Source organism: Oncorhynchus mykiss, chromosome 28 (genome assembly GCF_057628025.1).
Source record: "Oncorhynchus mykiss isolate SJ-2025 chromosome 28, ASM5762802v1, whole genome shotgun sequence".
Classification (NCBI taxonomy): Eukaryota; Metazoa; Chordata; class Actinopteri; order Salmoniformes; family Salmonidae; genus Oncorhynchus; species Oncorhynchus mykiss.
Window position 1 is genome coordinate 2,742,879 of NC_143049.1, and position 16,276 is coordinate 2,759,154.

A 16,276-nucleotide genomic window follows, 5' to 3' on the forward strand; every position below is an offset into this window, starting at 1 on the left:
TGGTTGTAGAATTTAACTGCTCTTTTCTGGATTTTGATCATTAGCTGGTATCGGCCCAATTCTGCTCTGCATTATTTGGTGTCTGCATGCAGAGTCTCCATTTGGTGTTTGTCCCATTTTGTGAATTATTGGTTGGTGAGCGGACCCCAAACCTCACAACCATAAAGGGCAATGGGTTCTATAACTGATTAAATTATTTTTTGCCAGATCCTAATTGGTATGTCAAATTTGATGTTCATTTTATATGGCATAGAAGGCCCTTCTTGCCTTGTCTCTCAGCTTGTTCACAGCTTTGTGGAAGTTTTGTGTGCCTCTCTCTCTCACTCTCACACACACTATCTCTTTCTCTCCATGCTCTCTCTGCCTCTCTCTCTGTCTCTCTCTATGCCTCTCTCTCTACCTCTCTCTCTGCCTCTCTATGCCCCTTCTCTCTTCTGCTTCCCCTCCCTATAGTCTTACTCTATGTGTGATGACTTAGACAAGTGGTATTTCTTGTCCATTATTGGACACTGTCTGAACTATTTCATCATTGTGCTGCATTATTGAAACCTGTCCATGTTTCCCACAAGTCTATGCCAGTGTGTGTGTACATGTGGGTGGGGTTGTATGTATCGGGCTCTGTGTGTCTGTGTCTGTGCGTGCGTTTACATCTCTTTCCTGCTACACTCCTCAGTCCTCCTGGCACCGCCCTCCAATCAATTTTCAGCGTTTTTATCACCAGGGCTAATTTCTGTCAGTAATCTGATTAGGGGCTCTGAGCAGCTTTAGCACGCTGCCTCCTGCCTCTCATCTCTCTCTCTCTTTCCTCCTCTCTCTTCCCCTCTCTCTCTCTCTCTCTCTCTTGCTTACACCTGTCTCTCTCTCTCTCTCTCTCTCTCTCTCTCCTCTTGCTCTCCCTCTTACTCTCTCTTCTCTCTTTGTCTGTCTCTCTATCGGCGCTGATCTCCCTGGCTGAGCTCACACACACACCCACGCACACACACACATACAGTGTCTGTCTGTCTTTCAGGCTGCTGGTCTGAGCTGGCGATCCACTCAGTGGGGGCAGGCCTTAATGCTACTTGCCTCGCTGTGTGTGTGTTTGTCTGTGTAGTACCTCACTGCCACAGTCTGTCAGTCTGTCTGCATCACTGTTGCTGTGACTGTCTGTAAGCACCTCTAGCTCTGGGACAACCTGGGACTATAGGGAGCCTGTCAGCAGCATATGTTCTGTCCGTCTTCAGCCTCCCTACAAACATGTTCCGGAACCCACGGACCACTAATTATCTGAGCCATGTCAAATACAGTGTTGGTGGGCAAGGTAAGGGCAAGGAGGAGGAGGGGACTCTGGAGTGTGTGTGTGCTAGGCTTTGACTTAGTAGCTAGAACTTATTGACCATTCATAGTAAGGAACTGTCCTTGTGCTGTGCACTGAGTGAGAGATTCCAAGGACATGAGTTACTTTGATTTGAGTTACTTTGATTTGGTACATGCTTTCTCAGGGACTCAACTGGCTGTGTGTGTGTGTGTGTGTGTGTGTATGTGTGTGTGTGTGTGTGTGTGTGTGTGTGTGTGTGTGTGTGTGTGTGTGTGTGTGTGTGTGTGTGTGTGTGTGTGTGTGTGTGTGTGTGTGTGTGTGTGTGTGTGTGTGTGTGTGTGTGCAGTAGCACCATTGAATAATGAATCAAGTATCTCTTTGTGCATGTGGACTGGAGAAGTGTACCTGATGCTGTTTCTTTATGACTTTCTTCTCATCTGATAAAAACTTCCCTAGTAGTCAACAGGTGCTTTATCCTTGGTACTTTATTACTGTATTGCTGCAGATCGTTATACCCCTCTCATCCATGTACTTCAGGGCTTGTATGTATCAAGCGTCTTAGGGGTGCTGATCCATTGAGATTTCCGCTAGGATCTGTTATATTCTAAGGAATGGAGAGGGGGGACCTGATCGTAGATCAACCCTCCTACTCTCTCCTATCAGACTATGAAGGCTGATAGAGAGGATGGTTTCCATGACTTTAACTGAGGACGGACACATGGTAAGTCTATTCGCTCCTGTGATTCCTGCCTGCCTTGAGACGAGGTGCAGTTTGTTTAACAGGGTCTATTTTTCACCTTGTGCTTCCCCCTGTGTATTTATAGAAATCCCCTTTCTCCACTGAGCTCACTTTTGACAGACCGTCTCCTAAGCTCATCTTTGGCATGTCCTTTTCGCACAGCTGCCCACGAACCAACTGGACATTGTCATGGGTGGACGACTGACCTGTCTCTGATTTAGATGACCTGATGGACACATTCGCTCTCAGGCCTCCACCCATGACAACACTTGCACCCACCCACACATACTCAGGGCCGGCTCTAGCTTTTTGGAGGCCTGTCATGCAAAATATTATCCCCCCCCCCAGACCTCCCTCCCCCCCACCCCGCCGCGCACGCACTATTAGCGTCCGTTGCTATATCAATGGTGCAATGACCTAATGCGTCGATTTTTGGAGATCATTACAGTCTAAATTACGTTATTTTCATCCCCCACTATGTAAACAAAGCTGATTTTCCACAACAATTTCATTGTTTAAACCAGTTTTGTTTAGCTAATTAGATGAAAACATTACTTCAAACCCTCCCACCCCCACCTCACAGCAAAACACTTTAGATAACAGTTTGATAAAAATGATTCTTCAATTCATGGACCTTGGTTGGAGAGCAAGGTAGCGGCAGTATTATTAGATATTTTATTAAAAAAGCTGTTGTTTCGTTCTCATTTTCCAATGGTTATCGATTTTATTTTTATTTATTTATTTATTTCACCTTTATTTAACCAGGTAGGCTAGTTGAGAACAAGTTCTCATTTGCAACTGCGACCTGGCCAAGATAAAGCAAAGCAGTGTGACACAGACAACAACACAGAGTTACACATGGAGTAAACAATAAACAAGCCAATAACACAATAAACAAGTAAATTACACAATAGAAAAAAGAAAGTCTATATACAGTGTGTGCAAAAGGCATGAGGCAATAAATAGGCCATAGGAGCGAATAATTACAATTTAGCAGATTAACACTGGAGTGATAAATGAGCAGATGATGATGTGCAAGTAGAGACACTGGTGTGCAAAAGAGCAGAAAAGTAAATAAAATAAAAACAGTATGGGGATGAGGTAGGTAGACTGGGTGGGCTATTTACAGATGGACTATGTACAGCTGCAGTGATCGGTTAGCTGCTCAGATAGTTGATGTTTAAAGTTGTGAGGGAAATAAAAGTCTCCAACTTCAGCGATTTTTGCAATTTGTTCCAGTCACTGGCAGCAGAGAACTGGAAGGAAAGGCGGCCAAATGAGGTGTTGGCTTTGGGGATTATCAGTGAGATATACCTGCTGATATACCTGCTGGGTGTTGTTATCGTGACCAGTGAACTGAGATAAGGCGGAGCTTTACCTAGCATAGACTTATAGATGACCTGGAGCCAGTGGGTTTGGCGACGATTATGTAGCGAGGTCCAGCCGACTAGAGCATACAGGTCGCAGTGGTGGGTGGTATAAGGTGATTTGGTAACAAAACGGATGGCACTGTGATAGACTGCATCCAGTTTGCTGAGTAGAGTGTTGGAAGCTATTTTGTAGATGACATCGCCGAAGTCGAGGATCATTAGGATAGTCAGTTTTACTAGGGTAAGTTTGGCGGCGTGAGTAAAGGAGGCTTTGTTGCGAAATGGAAAGCCGATTGGAGATGTTTAATGAGTCTGGAAGGAGAGTTTACAGTCTAGCCAGACACCTAGGTGTTTATAGATGTCCACATATTCTAGGTCGGAACCGTCCAGGGTGGTGATGCTAGTCGGGCGGCAGTGCGGGCAGCGAACGGTTGAAAAGCATGCATTTGGTTTTACTAGCGTTTAAGAGCAGTTGGATGCCACGGAAGGATTGTTGTATGGCATTGAAGCGCGTTTGGAGGTTAGTTAGCACAGTGTCCAAGGAAGGGCCAGAAGCATACAGAATAGTGTCGTCCTCGTAGAGGTGGATCAGGGAATCGCCCGCAGCAAGAGCGACATCATTGATATATACAGAGAAAAGAGTCGGCTCAAGAATTGAACCCTGTGGTACCCCCATAGAGACTGCCAGAGGTCCGGACAACATGTCATCCGATTTGACACACTGAACTCTGTCTGCAAAGTAATTGGTGAACCAGGCGAGGCAGTCTGATATTGAAGAAGTGAATGCCTTATTTCGGCTGGAGTCTGGAGTTAGTCACCGTAGCAGGCTGGTTATCTACAGTGTGTTATTCCATCATGTTTCCATTTAGGTTATGATGATGACGTAATATGCTTTATCGTCAGATTGCAATGGAAGATTGAGTCATTGTAAAATGTGGTGGATTCCTGTTTTTGGTCCATTCTGACACATTCTTGATATGTCTTTGTAATATTCATGCAATCAGTCCTTTTTATCAGTTAAGTCATTTGGCGAGTTTCACCACACTGTTTCACCACACCGTGTGACAGGAAAAATCTAACCAATTAACATACACAGAAGTAGGACATAATTTTCTAACATATTTTCTCTGTCTGTTTCTCCAGGCTTTGGAACTGAGGCTCCAGTCAAACTCTGCACTTCAACCCCATTGCCAACAGAAACTCTAAGGTGGAGGAAACCATTTTGTATGCACTTTTCACTTGTCATATTCTAACATATACAGTAGACCCATTTCACAGTCGTGTTGTGGCACGCACAATTATGCGTCAGAAAGAGAGTGTTTTTCTCAAAGAAAGTGGTTGAGCCAACATTAAACTTCAGATGAACGTTAACAAATGTAAGGTCATTTGATCAGGTTGTTATAGCAAACGTTACACATTGTAATCCTGAAGAACATGCTATCGGCCTCATGTTGCTATATCTGCTACATCATCAAGATAGGGATAGAGAAGGATAAGGGTAGGTTCTTCAGACTGGTTTAAGATTAATTCAGACTGGTTTAAGACTAATTCAGACTGGTTTAAGACTAGGCTCCTGATGAGATACCCAGGCAGGCAGAGTACCTCCTCTATGAAACCAGAACAGTCCCCAGTCCGGATACAACCCCCACTGGCACCACAACACAGCACAAGGGCCACAAAATACTGCAGCTTTTAATGTTTACTGGGTAAAATTAGCCCAGTAAGCATTAAAAGCTGACATGCTTGGAGCAGCTTATCCTAAGATACTTTGTTCAAATGGCAGAACAGAAGAACTGTAATACCTACATTCAGGAGTCCCTCCCTCCTATCCTGATGGAATTAGTGTACTTCTGTAACTGACAGCTCAGTTTCTGTACCCATTCAAAGCTGGTCTATGTCAATATTCTCCACCCTTTTCCAAAATTGTGCACTTGCACACTTCCTGAAATGGATTTAACAGTGTTAAACATTCCTTTCTACCAATGCTCACACCAATCTAATGTCATTACATATATCATACTAAAGCAGTCGAACGTAATATATCATACTAAACGGGTCAAAGCAACCTGTTGCGATCAAGACGTAGGATATTATACGCCCTATAATTCCTATTATATTGTATGACCGCTCTTACATTGGTAGGCAAATGTAATGTAACCTAACGTAAAGTAACATAATAAATGGAGTGGCACGGATTTTAGTAAAATATAATCCGTTTTGCTCTGAGGCCAGGTTGGAGTGGAGAATCAGAGATACATTAAGTAGAGCGTGTGTGCCATGTTAGGGTTAGGGGTTAACCTAGTTCTTAGCTAGATCCCTCTTCCCTCACGGAAGTCGAAGCACAGTACAAAATTACCCGAACTGACCCTGGGGACTGACAGTATGTTTATCCACTTAAAGGCAGTAATAGTAGTAGACATGACGGTGTCTTCACAATCTTAAAATGGTTTATCAAAGTCAGCAACTTAGTGGCGTTGTGGTTAGTGTCAGCTCTGAGATTGGAAGTTTGGAGGTTCGATCCCAGCTCGGGTCATACCAAAGACTCTAAAAATGGAACCCTATGCTTGGCACTCAGCGTTAAGGAGTTGGATTAGGGGCCTGCGAGAGACTAGTGTGCTGTCCAGGGGGTGTACTTGTACATCAAGCTGCCTCACGCTACAGAAACATGAGATAGTATCATTTCTTTTAGTCATTTGACCAATATGTGAGATGATATATCCAGTACGAATTTGTGTGGCACCTTACTGAAGACTTGTATACAACTTATATACAGTACATCTTCAATAGCAATAGTCTCATGATAAGATGCTATATTATTTGGAACTCTTTTACTTTCAGCTTTCAGAACGACTTTTCCTTCAGGGACAAGACCGAGCTGGTCAAGAGTGCCACTGATATCGATGCCAATCTTCTGTCAGTCCTACCCAAGGGTGAGCTTCTTCCCAAACACAGACAGCATCCCAAATGGCACCCTATTCTATATACAGTGCACTACTTTTCACATGTAGTAAACTATGCGTAGGGGATTTTAGTTATTGCGATAGGAGTAATGAACTAACTAACAGATTACTGTCGTGCCATGTTTTGTAATATTTTACATATATTTTTTCCCAGTTTCAGAATTAAAGAAACATTTTGAAAGCGTTGTCTCGAGTGATTTAGAAATGAACAGGTATGTTTGCATATGTTGAAATCGTAATCCTTGACAACACTCCCTCTTTCCCTCCTTTCCATACATCCTTCAGTTTTCATCAACTCTCGTAGTTACCTCAGACCGTTTCATGTTGTTATTGTGTAGGGCTGCAAAATTCTGGGAATTTCCCAACATGAGATCTTTGGAAAACCTGGAATTTTGCAAACCTCTCCTGTATAAACAGGAGTCACTGTTGAGTACCTCTTTACTGAGGAATGTGGTTGTTTTTCATGATTATGTTATATTTTGTTGGTGTATTTCCTATGCTCCTATGCTGCCTTGATTGTGCAATTGTTGTGTACTTGTTGAGAAGCAGGGCGCCCTTGCAAAAGAGACTTTAAAAAAATCATAATTAAAAATTAAAAATGATATTATCATATACTGTATATCTATATCCCTCTGTCTGTCTCTGCCTGGTATGAAGCAGGAAGGAAAGGATAGCCAGGCGCCTGGAGGGTATTGAGAGTGAGGCTCCTCTTGCCCTGATACCTAGCTGTGCCGGTCTGGTGGCCAACCGCATGCTGGAGGAGGACCCGCCACGATACACCCGGGCCTCAGACCCCTGTGAGCCAATCATGGGTACGTATATTGACCACACAAGGCAATGCAAGCCCTGTATGAAACATATACTGTAGGCTTGGCCTACTGTACTTAGATTTTTAAGCTCCTCGTAAAGAAAAGGTGAAGCCTCATAATGTATGCTAGTGAGGGGGAATGCATATGACACCTAGACCCTTATTCAGAGCATGGGTTGTTAGGTGCTGATTATTTTGGGATGGAGAAAGATTATATTTGGGAGAGAGGCATGGTAGGTCTGCATGTATGTTTAACTGTGTTTCTGGGTTTCTCCTGGTTCCACAGTGAGACCATGCCATGTTTGAGACATCGTTGTGTTCATATGATTTAGGGTACGTCCCAAATGGCACCCTGTTCCCTATATCAAAAGTGGGGAACTGTAAAGGGAACAGAGTGCCATTTGGGACAAACCCTTACTGTGTGCTTGTCTCCCTCCTCGTTCCACAGTGAGACGTTACAGCAGAGAGCAGGTGGAGGCCCCACAGATGCCGGTGTCCTCCCCAGACAGACAGTCTAGGACCCGGGGCAGACCGGGGGACCATCCTGGACCGGCCGCCCACCCCCATGCAGAGCCTGTCCTATCCCCTTCCGGGGGCCCTGTGGACCCAGCCAGCCTCAGTTCCAAGGCCGAGCGGATCGCCCGCTACAAAGCAGAGCGCCGGCGCCAGCTCTCTGAGCGTTACGGCATCCTCTTGGATCAGGAGATAGACATGGACTACAGTCCTCGCTACTCATGCTCACGTAGAGAGTCTGACGCCTTGGATAGAGTGGCCCCAGCAGTCACAGAGCGTAGGAGAGACAGAGATAGAGAAAGACAGGAGGTGGAGGAAGGAGGAGGAGGGCGGGAGAGTTCCCGCAGAACTCCCTACAGCTCTGGAGTGGGCAGGATCTACATGCAGGCTCACCCTGCTGAGCCTTCTCCTGGCCACGCTCCTGCCTCAGGTCACGGTCCAGCCCATGCAGGCCCTACCCATACTCAAGCCCCTCTGCCCACCCGGGAGAGGGCCGGCACCTTCTCAGAGCGGGAGAGGATGATGAACCTGGAGAACTACCGGCGGGCCCAGGAGAGGACAATGCCAGGGGGCCTCAGAGGAGCCAGTAACAGGCCCCATGATCATGCCCAGGCCCCCTCCATCCAGCAGCTCAGCCCTCCTCTATCCAGGGCCGCCTCCAGAGAATCCTGCAGCGTGGCGGCCATCCCCAGCTCCCCTCGTACGGCCCGCCGGGCCTCCCTGCCCTCCACACGCTACGGCATCTCCCCCGGGGACCTGTTCATCGAGCAGCAGGCTCAGGCCATCCTCAGCAGACAGGGGTGAGTTCAGATCAACTTTGATGTCACACTGCACTCTGTCTCCAATGAGTTTGATCTCTGTGCTCAGGTTGCTTTCAGTATGAAATAGGTGCAGGTGCTGAGTACAAAAAAAATGAATGTAAAGATATTGGCACAGTGATGAATGCTCTCACTGTCTCTGGGGTGGGCGGAGTGGCTTGGGTAAAAAACAGGTTGCTTTCACCATTGACTGACCACTTTAAGGAGTAGTTGCAGTATTTTGTTGCCCTTGTGTTGTTGTTTGGTAACAGTGTTTTTGTGGTGCCAGTGGGGGTTGTATCCGGACTGTGGACTGTTCTGGTTTCATAGAGTAGGTACTCTGCCTGCCTGGGTATCTCATCAGGAGCTGCAGAGGGGCTACAGGGTGGGTTTTTGTGGGGGTAAGGGGGCCATCTATGATGGGGGATTTGTTAACTTGGTTGGGTTTCACAGCTTGCCCTGTAAGGGCAGGCCCATAGAGTTAGAGTGCTCATATTTGCCTCTTAAAACAGGCTTTGTGCCAAGTGTGCCCTCTATCCAACTCTGACAATAATTACACCAGTGCCAGCTGTTATTGGGCAGTTTCTCATTGAAAATAAATGCTTTCTGTGTAAGTGGGCCTTAACTCTCTCGCATGAACATGCCAGAGATTATGGAGAGGAATCGTGAGCTCATGCAGGAAAGCATGCTCACGCGAGAGAGGGAGCCACTTACAAAGACAGGAACCTTGAAACATTTTTCCAATGGTAAACTGCCTGAGTAAGACATCTTCATGTATTCACCATCTTTGGCCAGACCAGAGAGAGCGAGTGGACAGGGTCTAAATTTATTCTTGTAGCATTGATTAATATTGATATTTCCGAAATAGTGCACTGCTTTTGACCAGAGCCCTATGCGTCCTGGTCAAAAGTAGTGCACTATATAGTGAATAGGGTGCAATTTGGGACATAACCACAGTATTATAGTAGTCCTAATGACCCAGCACCATTCTAAGCTATGTCGTCATCTTCACCACATTGGTCCTGTAGCCTGGCAGTGTTGTCTCAGAGCGACTGGTCTCTCCAGACAGACTCAGAAGATGATGCTGCTGGCACTCAGTCTGTCATCAATTGGCCTTCCAGGTACTGTGGTAGGAACATACTGTAGGGCCAGACCTGGGTTCAAATACTTTCCGCATTTGCTTTAGCCTGCAGGTGGGTGTGGTTTGTCATTTAGAGACTTTATTATTGGTTCTATTGCAACAGGCAAGTTCACTCAAGCACATATTTGAAATGATGTCTAATGGTATTTGAACCCAGGTCTGTGTATGTGTGTGTGTGTGTGTGTAGACCCCAAAACATCTACCTAACACATCCTCCCAACAGATAGACAACCTATGTCATTTATATGATAATATCTCCTGTATTATATATTACTATATAATCATAGTAATCATTCCCCTTTGTCATCTCCAAGTTAACTGGTGTTTTCTAGTTCTCCAAGTTAACTGGTGTTTTCTAGTGTGAGGTTTGGATTGCAGTTCTTTAACTCTCCTTCCCAACCCCCTCATTTTTCAAATTAACGTTTGGTCTTCTCATCCATTTGAATGATCCTTAAAACTTCTAAGGATGTTATCTCTCAAATGTCATCAAGCGTCCTCATCAGGGAATCCGATGGAAACCTGAATGCACACAAGTAATAGAAGTGAATGCTTTGGTCACACGTTAGTGATTGGTCAGATATGTAGTATACAGTAGTAGGACAAGCACTTCCAGTCACAGTGTAGGGTGCTAGATGCAACTGACATGTTGATTGTGAGAGAGCGAGAAAGGATGGAGGAAGCTTGCCTTGAAGCGCTAGGCATCTTTCCATGACATGCGTTATCTGAATTAGGCCCACAGAATATCTCTCCCTAATTTCTGAATTACACTTGTAACGTGGTCAGTAGGCAAAAGTAACCTATGCTTCAGAGGGGAGGGGCAAATAAAATAAAATGTTATTTATCACATACACATGGTTAGCAGATGTTAATGCGAGTGTAGCGAACTGCTTGTGCTTCTTCTAGTTCTGACAATGCAGTAATAACCAACGAGTAATCTAACCTAACAATTCCACAACTACTACCATATACACACAAGTGTAAAGGGATAAATAATATGTACATAAAGATATATGAATGAGTGATGGTACAGAACAACATAGGCAAGATGCAGTAGATGGTATAGAGTACAGTGAGGCAAAAAAGTATTTAGTCAGCCACCAATTGTGCAAGTTCTCCCACTTAAAAAGATGAGAGGCCTGTAATTTTCATCATAGGTACACTTCAACTATGACAGACAAAATGAGAAAAAAAATCCAGAAAATCACATTGTAGGATGTTTAATGAATTTATTTGCAAATTATTGTGGAAAATAAGTATTTGGTCAATAACAAAAGTTTATCTCAATACTTTGTTATATACCCTTTGTTGGCAATGACAGAGGTCAAACGTTTTCTGTAAGTCTTCACAAGGCTTTCACACACTGTTGCTGGTATTTTGGCCCATTCCTCCATGCAGATCTCCTCTAGAGCAGTGATGTTTTGGGGCTGATGCTGGGCAAGACGGACTTTCAACTCCCTCCAAAGATTTTGTATGGAGTTGAGATCTGGAGACTGGCTAGGCCACTCCAGGACCTTGAAATGCTTCTTACGAAGCCACTCCTTCGTTTCCCGGGCGGTGTGTTTGGGATCATTGTCATGCTGAAAGACCCAGCCACATTTCATCTTCAATGCCCTTGCTGATGGAAGGAGGTTTTCACTCAAAATCTCACGATACATGGCCCCATTCATTCTTTCCTTTACACGGATCAGTCGTCCTGGTCCCTTTGCAGAAAAACAGACCCAAAGCATGATGTTTCCACCCCCATGCTTCACAGTAGGTATGGTGTTCTTTGGATGCAACTCAGCATTCTTTGTCCTCCAAACACGACGAGTTGAGTTTTTACCAAAAAGTTATATTTTGGTTTCATCTGACCATATGACATTCTCCCAATCTTCCTCTGGATCATCCAAATGCTCTCTAGCAAACTTCAGACAGGCCTGGACATGTACTGGCTTAAGCAGGGGGACACGTCTGGCACTGCAGGATTTGAGTCCCTGGCGGCGTAGTGTGTGACTGATGGTAGGCTTTGTTACTTTGGTCCCAGCTCTCTGCAGGTCATTCACTAGGTCCCCCCGTGTGGTTCTGGGATTTTTGCTCACCGTTCTTGTGATCATTTTGACCCCACGGGGTGAGATCTTGCGTGGAGCCCCAGATCGAGGGAGATTATCAGTGGTCTTGTATGTCTTCCATTTCCTAATAATTGCTCCCACAGTTGATTTCTTCAAACCAAGCTGCTTACCTATTGCAGATTCAGTCTTCCCAGCCTGGTGCAGGTCTACAATTTTGTTTCTGGTGTCCTTTGACAGCTATTTGGTCTTGGCCATAGTGGAGTTTGGCGTGTGACTGTTTGAGGTTGTGGACAGGTTTCTTTTATACTGATAACAAGTTCAAACAGGTGCCATTAATGCGGGTAACGAGTGGAGGACAGAGGAGCCTCTTAAAGAAGAAGTTACAGGTCTGTGAGAGCCAGAAATCTTGCTTGTTTGTAGGTGACCAAATACAGTGCCTTGCGAAAGTATTCGGCCCCCTTGAACTTTGCGACCTTTTGCCACATTTCAGGCTTCAAACATAAAGATATAAAACCATTTTTTTTGTGAAGAATCAACAACAAGTGGGACACAATCATGAAGTGGAAGGACATTTATTGGATATTTCAAACTTTTTTAACAAATCAAAAACTGAAAAATTGGGCGTGCAAAATTATTCAGCCCCCTTAAGCTAATACTTTGTAGCGCCACCTTTTGCTGCGATTACAGCTGTAAGTCGCTTGGGGTATGTCTCTATCAGTTTTGCACATCGAGAGACTGAAATGTTTTCCCATTCCTCCTTGCAAAACAGCTCGAGCTCAGTGAGGTTGGATGGAGAGCATTTGTGAACAGCAGTTTTCAGTTCTTTCCACAGATTCTGGATTGGATGGCTGCATCTCTGATCAGTCTTCTCCTTGTATGAGCTGAAAGTTTAGAGGGACGGCCAGGTCTTGGTAGATTTGCAGTGGTCTGATACTCCGTCCATTTCAATATTATTGCTTGCACAGTGCTCCTTGGGATGTTTAAAGCTTGGGAAATCTTTTTGTATCCAAATCCGGCTTTAAACTTCTTCACAACAGTATCTCGGTGTGTTCCTTGTTCTTCATGATGCTCTGTGCGCTTTTAACGGACCTCTGAGACTATCACAGTGCAGGTGCATTTATACGGAGACTTGATTACACACAGGTGGATTGTATTTATCATCATTAGTCATTTAGGTCAACATTGGATCATTCAGAGATCCTCACTGAACTTCTGGAGAAAGTTTGTTGCACTGAAAGTAAAGGGGCTGAATAATTTTGCACGCCCAATTTTTCAGTTTTTGATTTGTTAAAAAAGTTTGAAATATCCAATAAATGTCGTTCCACTTCATGATTGTGTCCCACTTGTTGTTGATTCTTCACAAAAAAAATACAGTTTTATATCTTTATGTTTGAAGCCTGAAATGTGGAAAAAGGTCGCGAAGTTCAAGGGGGCCGAATACTTTCGCAAGGCACTGTACTTATTTTCCACCATAATTTGCAAATAAATTCATAAAAAATCCTACAATGTGATTTTCTGGAACTTTTTTTTCTCATTTTGTCTGTCATAGTTGAAGTGTACCTATGATGAAAATTACAGGCCTCTCTCATCTTTTTAAGTGGGAGAACTTGCACAATTGGTGGCTGACTAAATACTTTTTTGCCCCACTGTATATGTACTGTATGTGTGTGTATATATATCTTGGTATTAATTTTTTACATTTTAATTTCTATTATTATTATCATTATTGTGTTTTGTGGTGGGGGGTGGGGGGAGGTTGATGGGGATGGTGGAGGTGCTGGGGGTGTCCTATTGAGGGTTGATGGTGGAGGTGCTGGGGGTGTCCTATTGAGGGTTGATGGTGGAGGTGCTGGGGGTGTCCTATTGAGGGTTGATGGTGGAGGTGCTGGGGGTGTCCTATTGAGGGTTGATGGTGGAGGTGCTGGGGATGTCCTATTGAGGGTTGATGGTGGAGGTGCTGGGGGTGTCCTATTGAGGGTTGATGGTGGAGGTGCCTGGGGTGTCCTACTGAGGACAAAGGTACCTATTGGGGAGGGGATTCTTCATGGAGGCACATTCAGTCATAATTTTGTTAAATATATTATTATACATTTATTTATTTATTTCTTATTTTTTTCGATTATTGTAACTGTTTACTGTGATTATGGATATGCACTCACTTTTTCGCCCAGAGTACACATTTTTGATTTATTATTTGTATTATTATTTTATTATTACTACTGTACCTACATTATTAAAAACGAAAAAAGAAAAGTGTAAAGAAAATGTAGGAAAAGCCATAAGAGGGAAAAGCACGATGGGATGGATAGAGAGAACAGTAGAGGGCTCTGAAAACTATTATTGCTTAAATAACCACTTCCTTTTGTGACGAGAGTCTAATACTGCAGAAATTACTAGTGCCCCCCCCCCCCCCCCCCCCCCCCCCGTGATCAAACCGACATGAAAAATGTCATGAAATGTCGCCTAATGTGATCAGAAAGTCGCAGCAATGAAGAATTGAGTGTGTGCTCGTTCACGCGAAGGGGGAAGGGGGAATTCTGTCAGGGGGGAGCTTTTCGGCACAACGCCGGCCAGCAGCAGAGAAATCCTCTCCACACCTGCAGAGCCACTGGGGATGTTAAACACCATTTTGGCCACTCTTGCCAGGCTGGGCAAGAGTGTTTTTTGTTTTTTTTATTTTCTATAGGTAGGCCTAATGGTTTTTAGGCAAAATAACTCAATCAAAACAGAAAGCTCCTTGAACGTGGGAACATGCCAGACCTATAGGGCCAAAGTCAATTATGGCCTGTTAAATAGGTAATAGAACAAAAATGTAATAAACTTTAAGAGATCATATTTTGATTTATTTATAAATAGTTTGCTACAATGACAGTTATCTACCCAACTCGTTGCTTTCTTTTAGCATGTGCACATAATAAGTAGGTTACACCATCATGCTTTTGGGATACGTGTCTTATCAGATTCCACAATGATTCTTTAGTTGTGGACATTACATCACAACACTCCTTCTCTTGCTCTTGGTCCTCATCTTTGTAAGTCACCTTGATTTTGCACCTGTGTTTTATTAGCTTCTTAAGGAAAATATTTTGCAGACTCCATGACAGTAGCTAAAGCAAGGGGCTATAGCAGCACACAAGTAGACTACAAATGCATGCTGGGCCGGGCGTGCCCTGAGCTAGTGAAGTCAGCACTACTGGAGCGCTACTGGAACGAAATTGGGTGGGCGAGAAGACCAACGCTCCAGCCTTTGGGAATCTTGCTCCAAGCTCTAGTCAAATTGGGCACGCTCTGCTCCTCGCTCCACTCCAGCTCTGCTCCGCTCACAGACTCTGTAGCCCCCACACACACCCACTGGCAAATATTTTCAGCTGGCAGGCAGATGCTGGAATAAGTTTCTGAGTGACAGAGTGAGAGCTTTGCATAAATGCTTTGTTGCGATTTTTGTAGCACCCCCCAAAAAAATGCCTGGAATGTGAAATATCATTATTCACCAGTTCCCATGCTTTTAAAATAACGGTTCTGTTCCGGAACCGTATAGATAGATTACTTTTGTTTTCGGTTCGGGTAATGTACCTCAAATAATTACATTTTCGGTTCTGTTCCCTGAACCCTCAGGGGAATTCTCTGTATGTACTATGTTGTACATATTTATCTATGTACATATATTCAATTCATAATGACAGTGTGACACAGTTCAAGCAGATTCTACCTATGTCTGAAATGGCACCCTATTCCCTATAAAGTGTACTATTTTAGACCAAGACCAAAGGGCTCTGGTCAAAAGTAATGCACTATATTGGGAATAGGGTGCCATAGGGTGCCATTATGTGTGCCCTGAGTTTGATAGGCAGAGGAGTTGGGCTGTATGTGAGTGAGTACTGAGTATTGTAGGTGTTGGGGTGTGAACATTAGTCAGAGGCTCGGTCTAACTCAGCCTTTGTGGCCGTGTCCACTGAGTCAGAAAATGCCAGCTGAGTAAGTATGTCTGCACTCATATAGGTTGCCCACTCACTGAGACACAGTCAAAATTACAGTGAAATTACCTGAAGTCTGAAAACAAACCCTTATTATTCATGTTGACAAGAGTCAGCTGGATATTGGGGAATTGTGAATTGCTGCTTTCGGCATTTCAGCTAATCAGATTGCGCATTTCTCCTAACCCGTTTTCTATGACAAATCATGTTTTATTTAAGATTACAATTAGTGCCTTAACTTTCTGTCTAGACACGTAGGCTACACAGTGGATATCACTAGAGTGACTGTGTAGGGTTGTCTAGGCTTGGCCGGTCTTACGACCGTGAGGAAAGTGTTCGCTAGGCTAGTGGGGTGTATTTTTGGAGCGGAGTTTGTCCCAGATCCTCTGCATGACTAGCCAGCTGAAGGCAGGGCTGTAGTGTGAGAGGTGCTGGGCCCATGGCCAGGCCAGCCTTACTTTGAGGAGTATGGACAGGTGAGTGTGGGTCTACCGAGCACACCCCACTGAGGCCCTGCACCAAGCCAGTAGAAACATGGTCTGGGTTGTGTTCCAAATGGTGTCCTATTCCCTACATACTGTAATGCACACATTTTGACCGGAGCCCTATATGAGCCCTGGTCAAAAGTA

At 44.4% G+C, this 16,276-nt stretch overlaps 1 protein-coding gene across 50 annotated transcripts in view; it reads left to right on the plus strand.

Moving 5' to 3' along the window:
* Nucleotides 1-16,276, plus strand: part of svilb (supervillin b) — a 70,992-nt gene that overhangs the window by 16,239 nt on the left and 38,477 nt on the right. For 21 of the 50 annotated variants that reach the window (XM_090225803.1, XM_090225806.1, XM_090225808.1 and 18 more), the window contains 5 exons: nucleotides 4,550-4,613; nucleotides 6,245-6,336; nucleotides 6,521-6,578; nucleotides 7,024-7,178; nucleotides 7,623-8,487. In XM_090225803.1, coding sequence (XP_090081929.1) covers nucleotides 6,571-6,578; nucleotides 7,024-7,178; nucleotides 7,623-8,487 — 1,028 coding nt within the window. In that variant the 5' untranslated portion in view covers nucleotides 4,550-4,613; nucleotides 6,245-6,336; nucleotides 6,521-6,570. Of the gene's footprint in view, nucleotides 1-4,549; nucleotides 4,614-6,244; nucleotides 6,337-6,520; nucleotides 6,579-7,023; nucleotides 7,179-7,622; nucleotides 8,488-9,512; nucleotides 9,606-16,276 lie in introns of all 50 variants that reach the window. The other 29 variants (XM_090225805.1, XM_090225807.1, XM_090225809.1 and 26 more) reach the window with 4 other exon arrangements.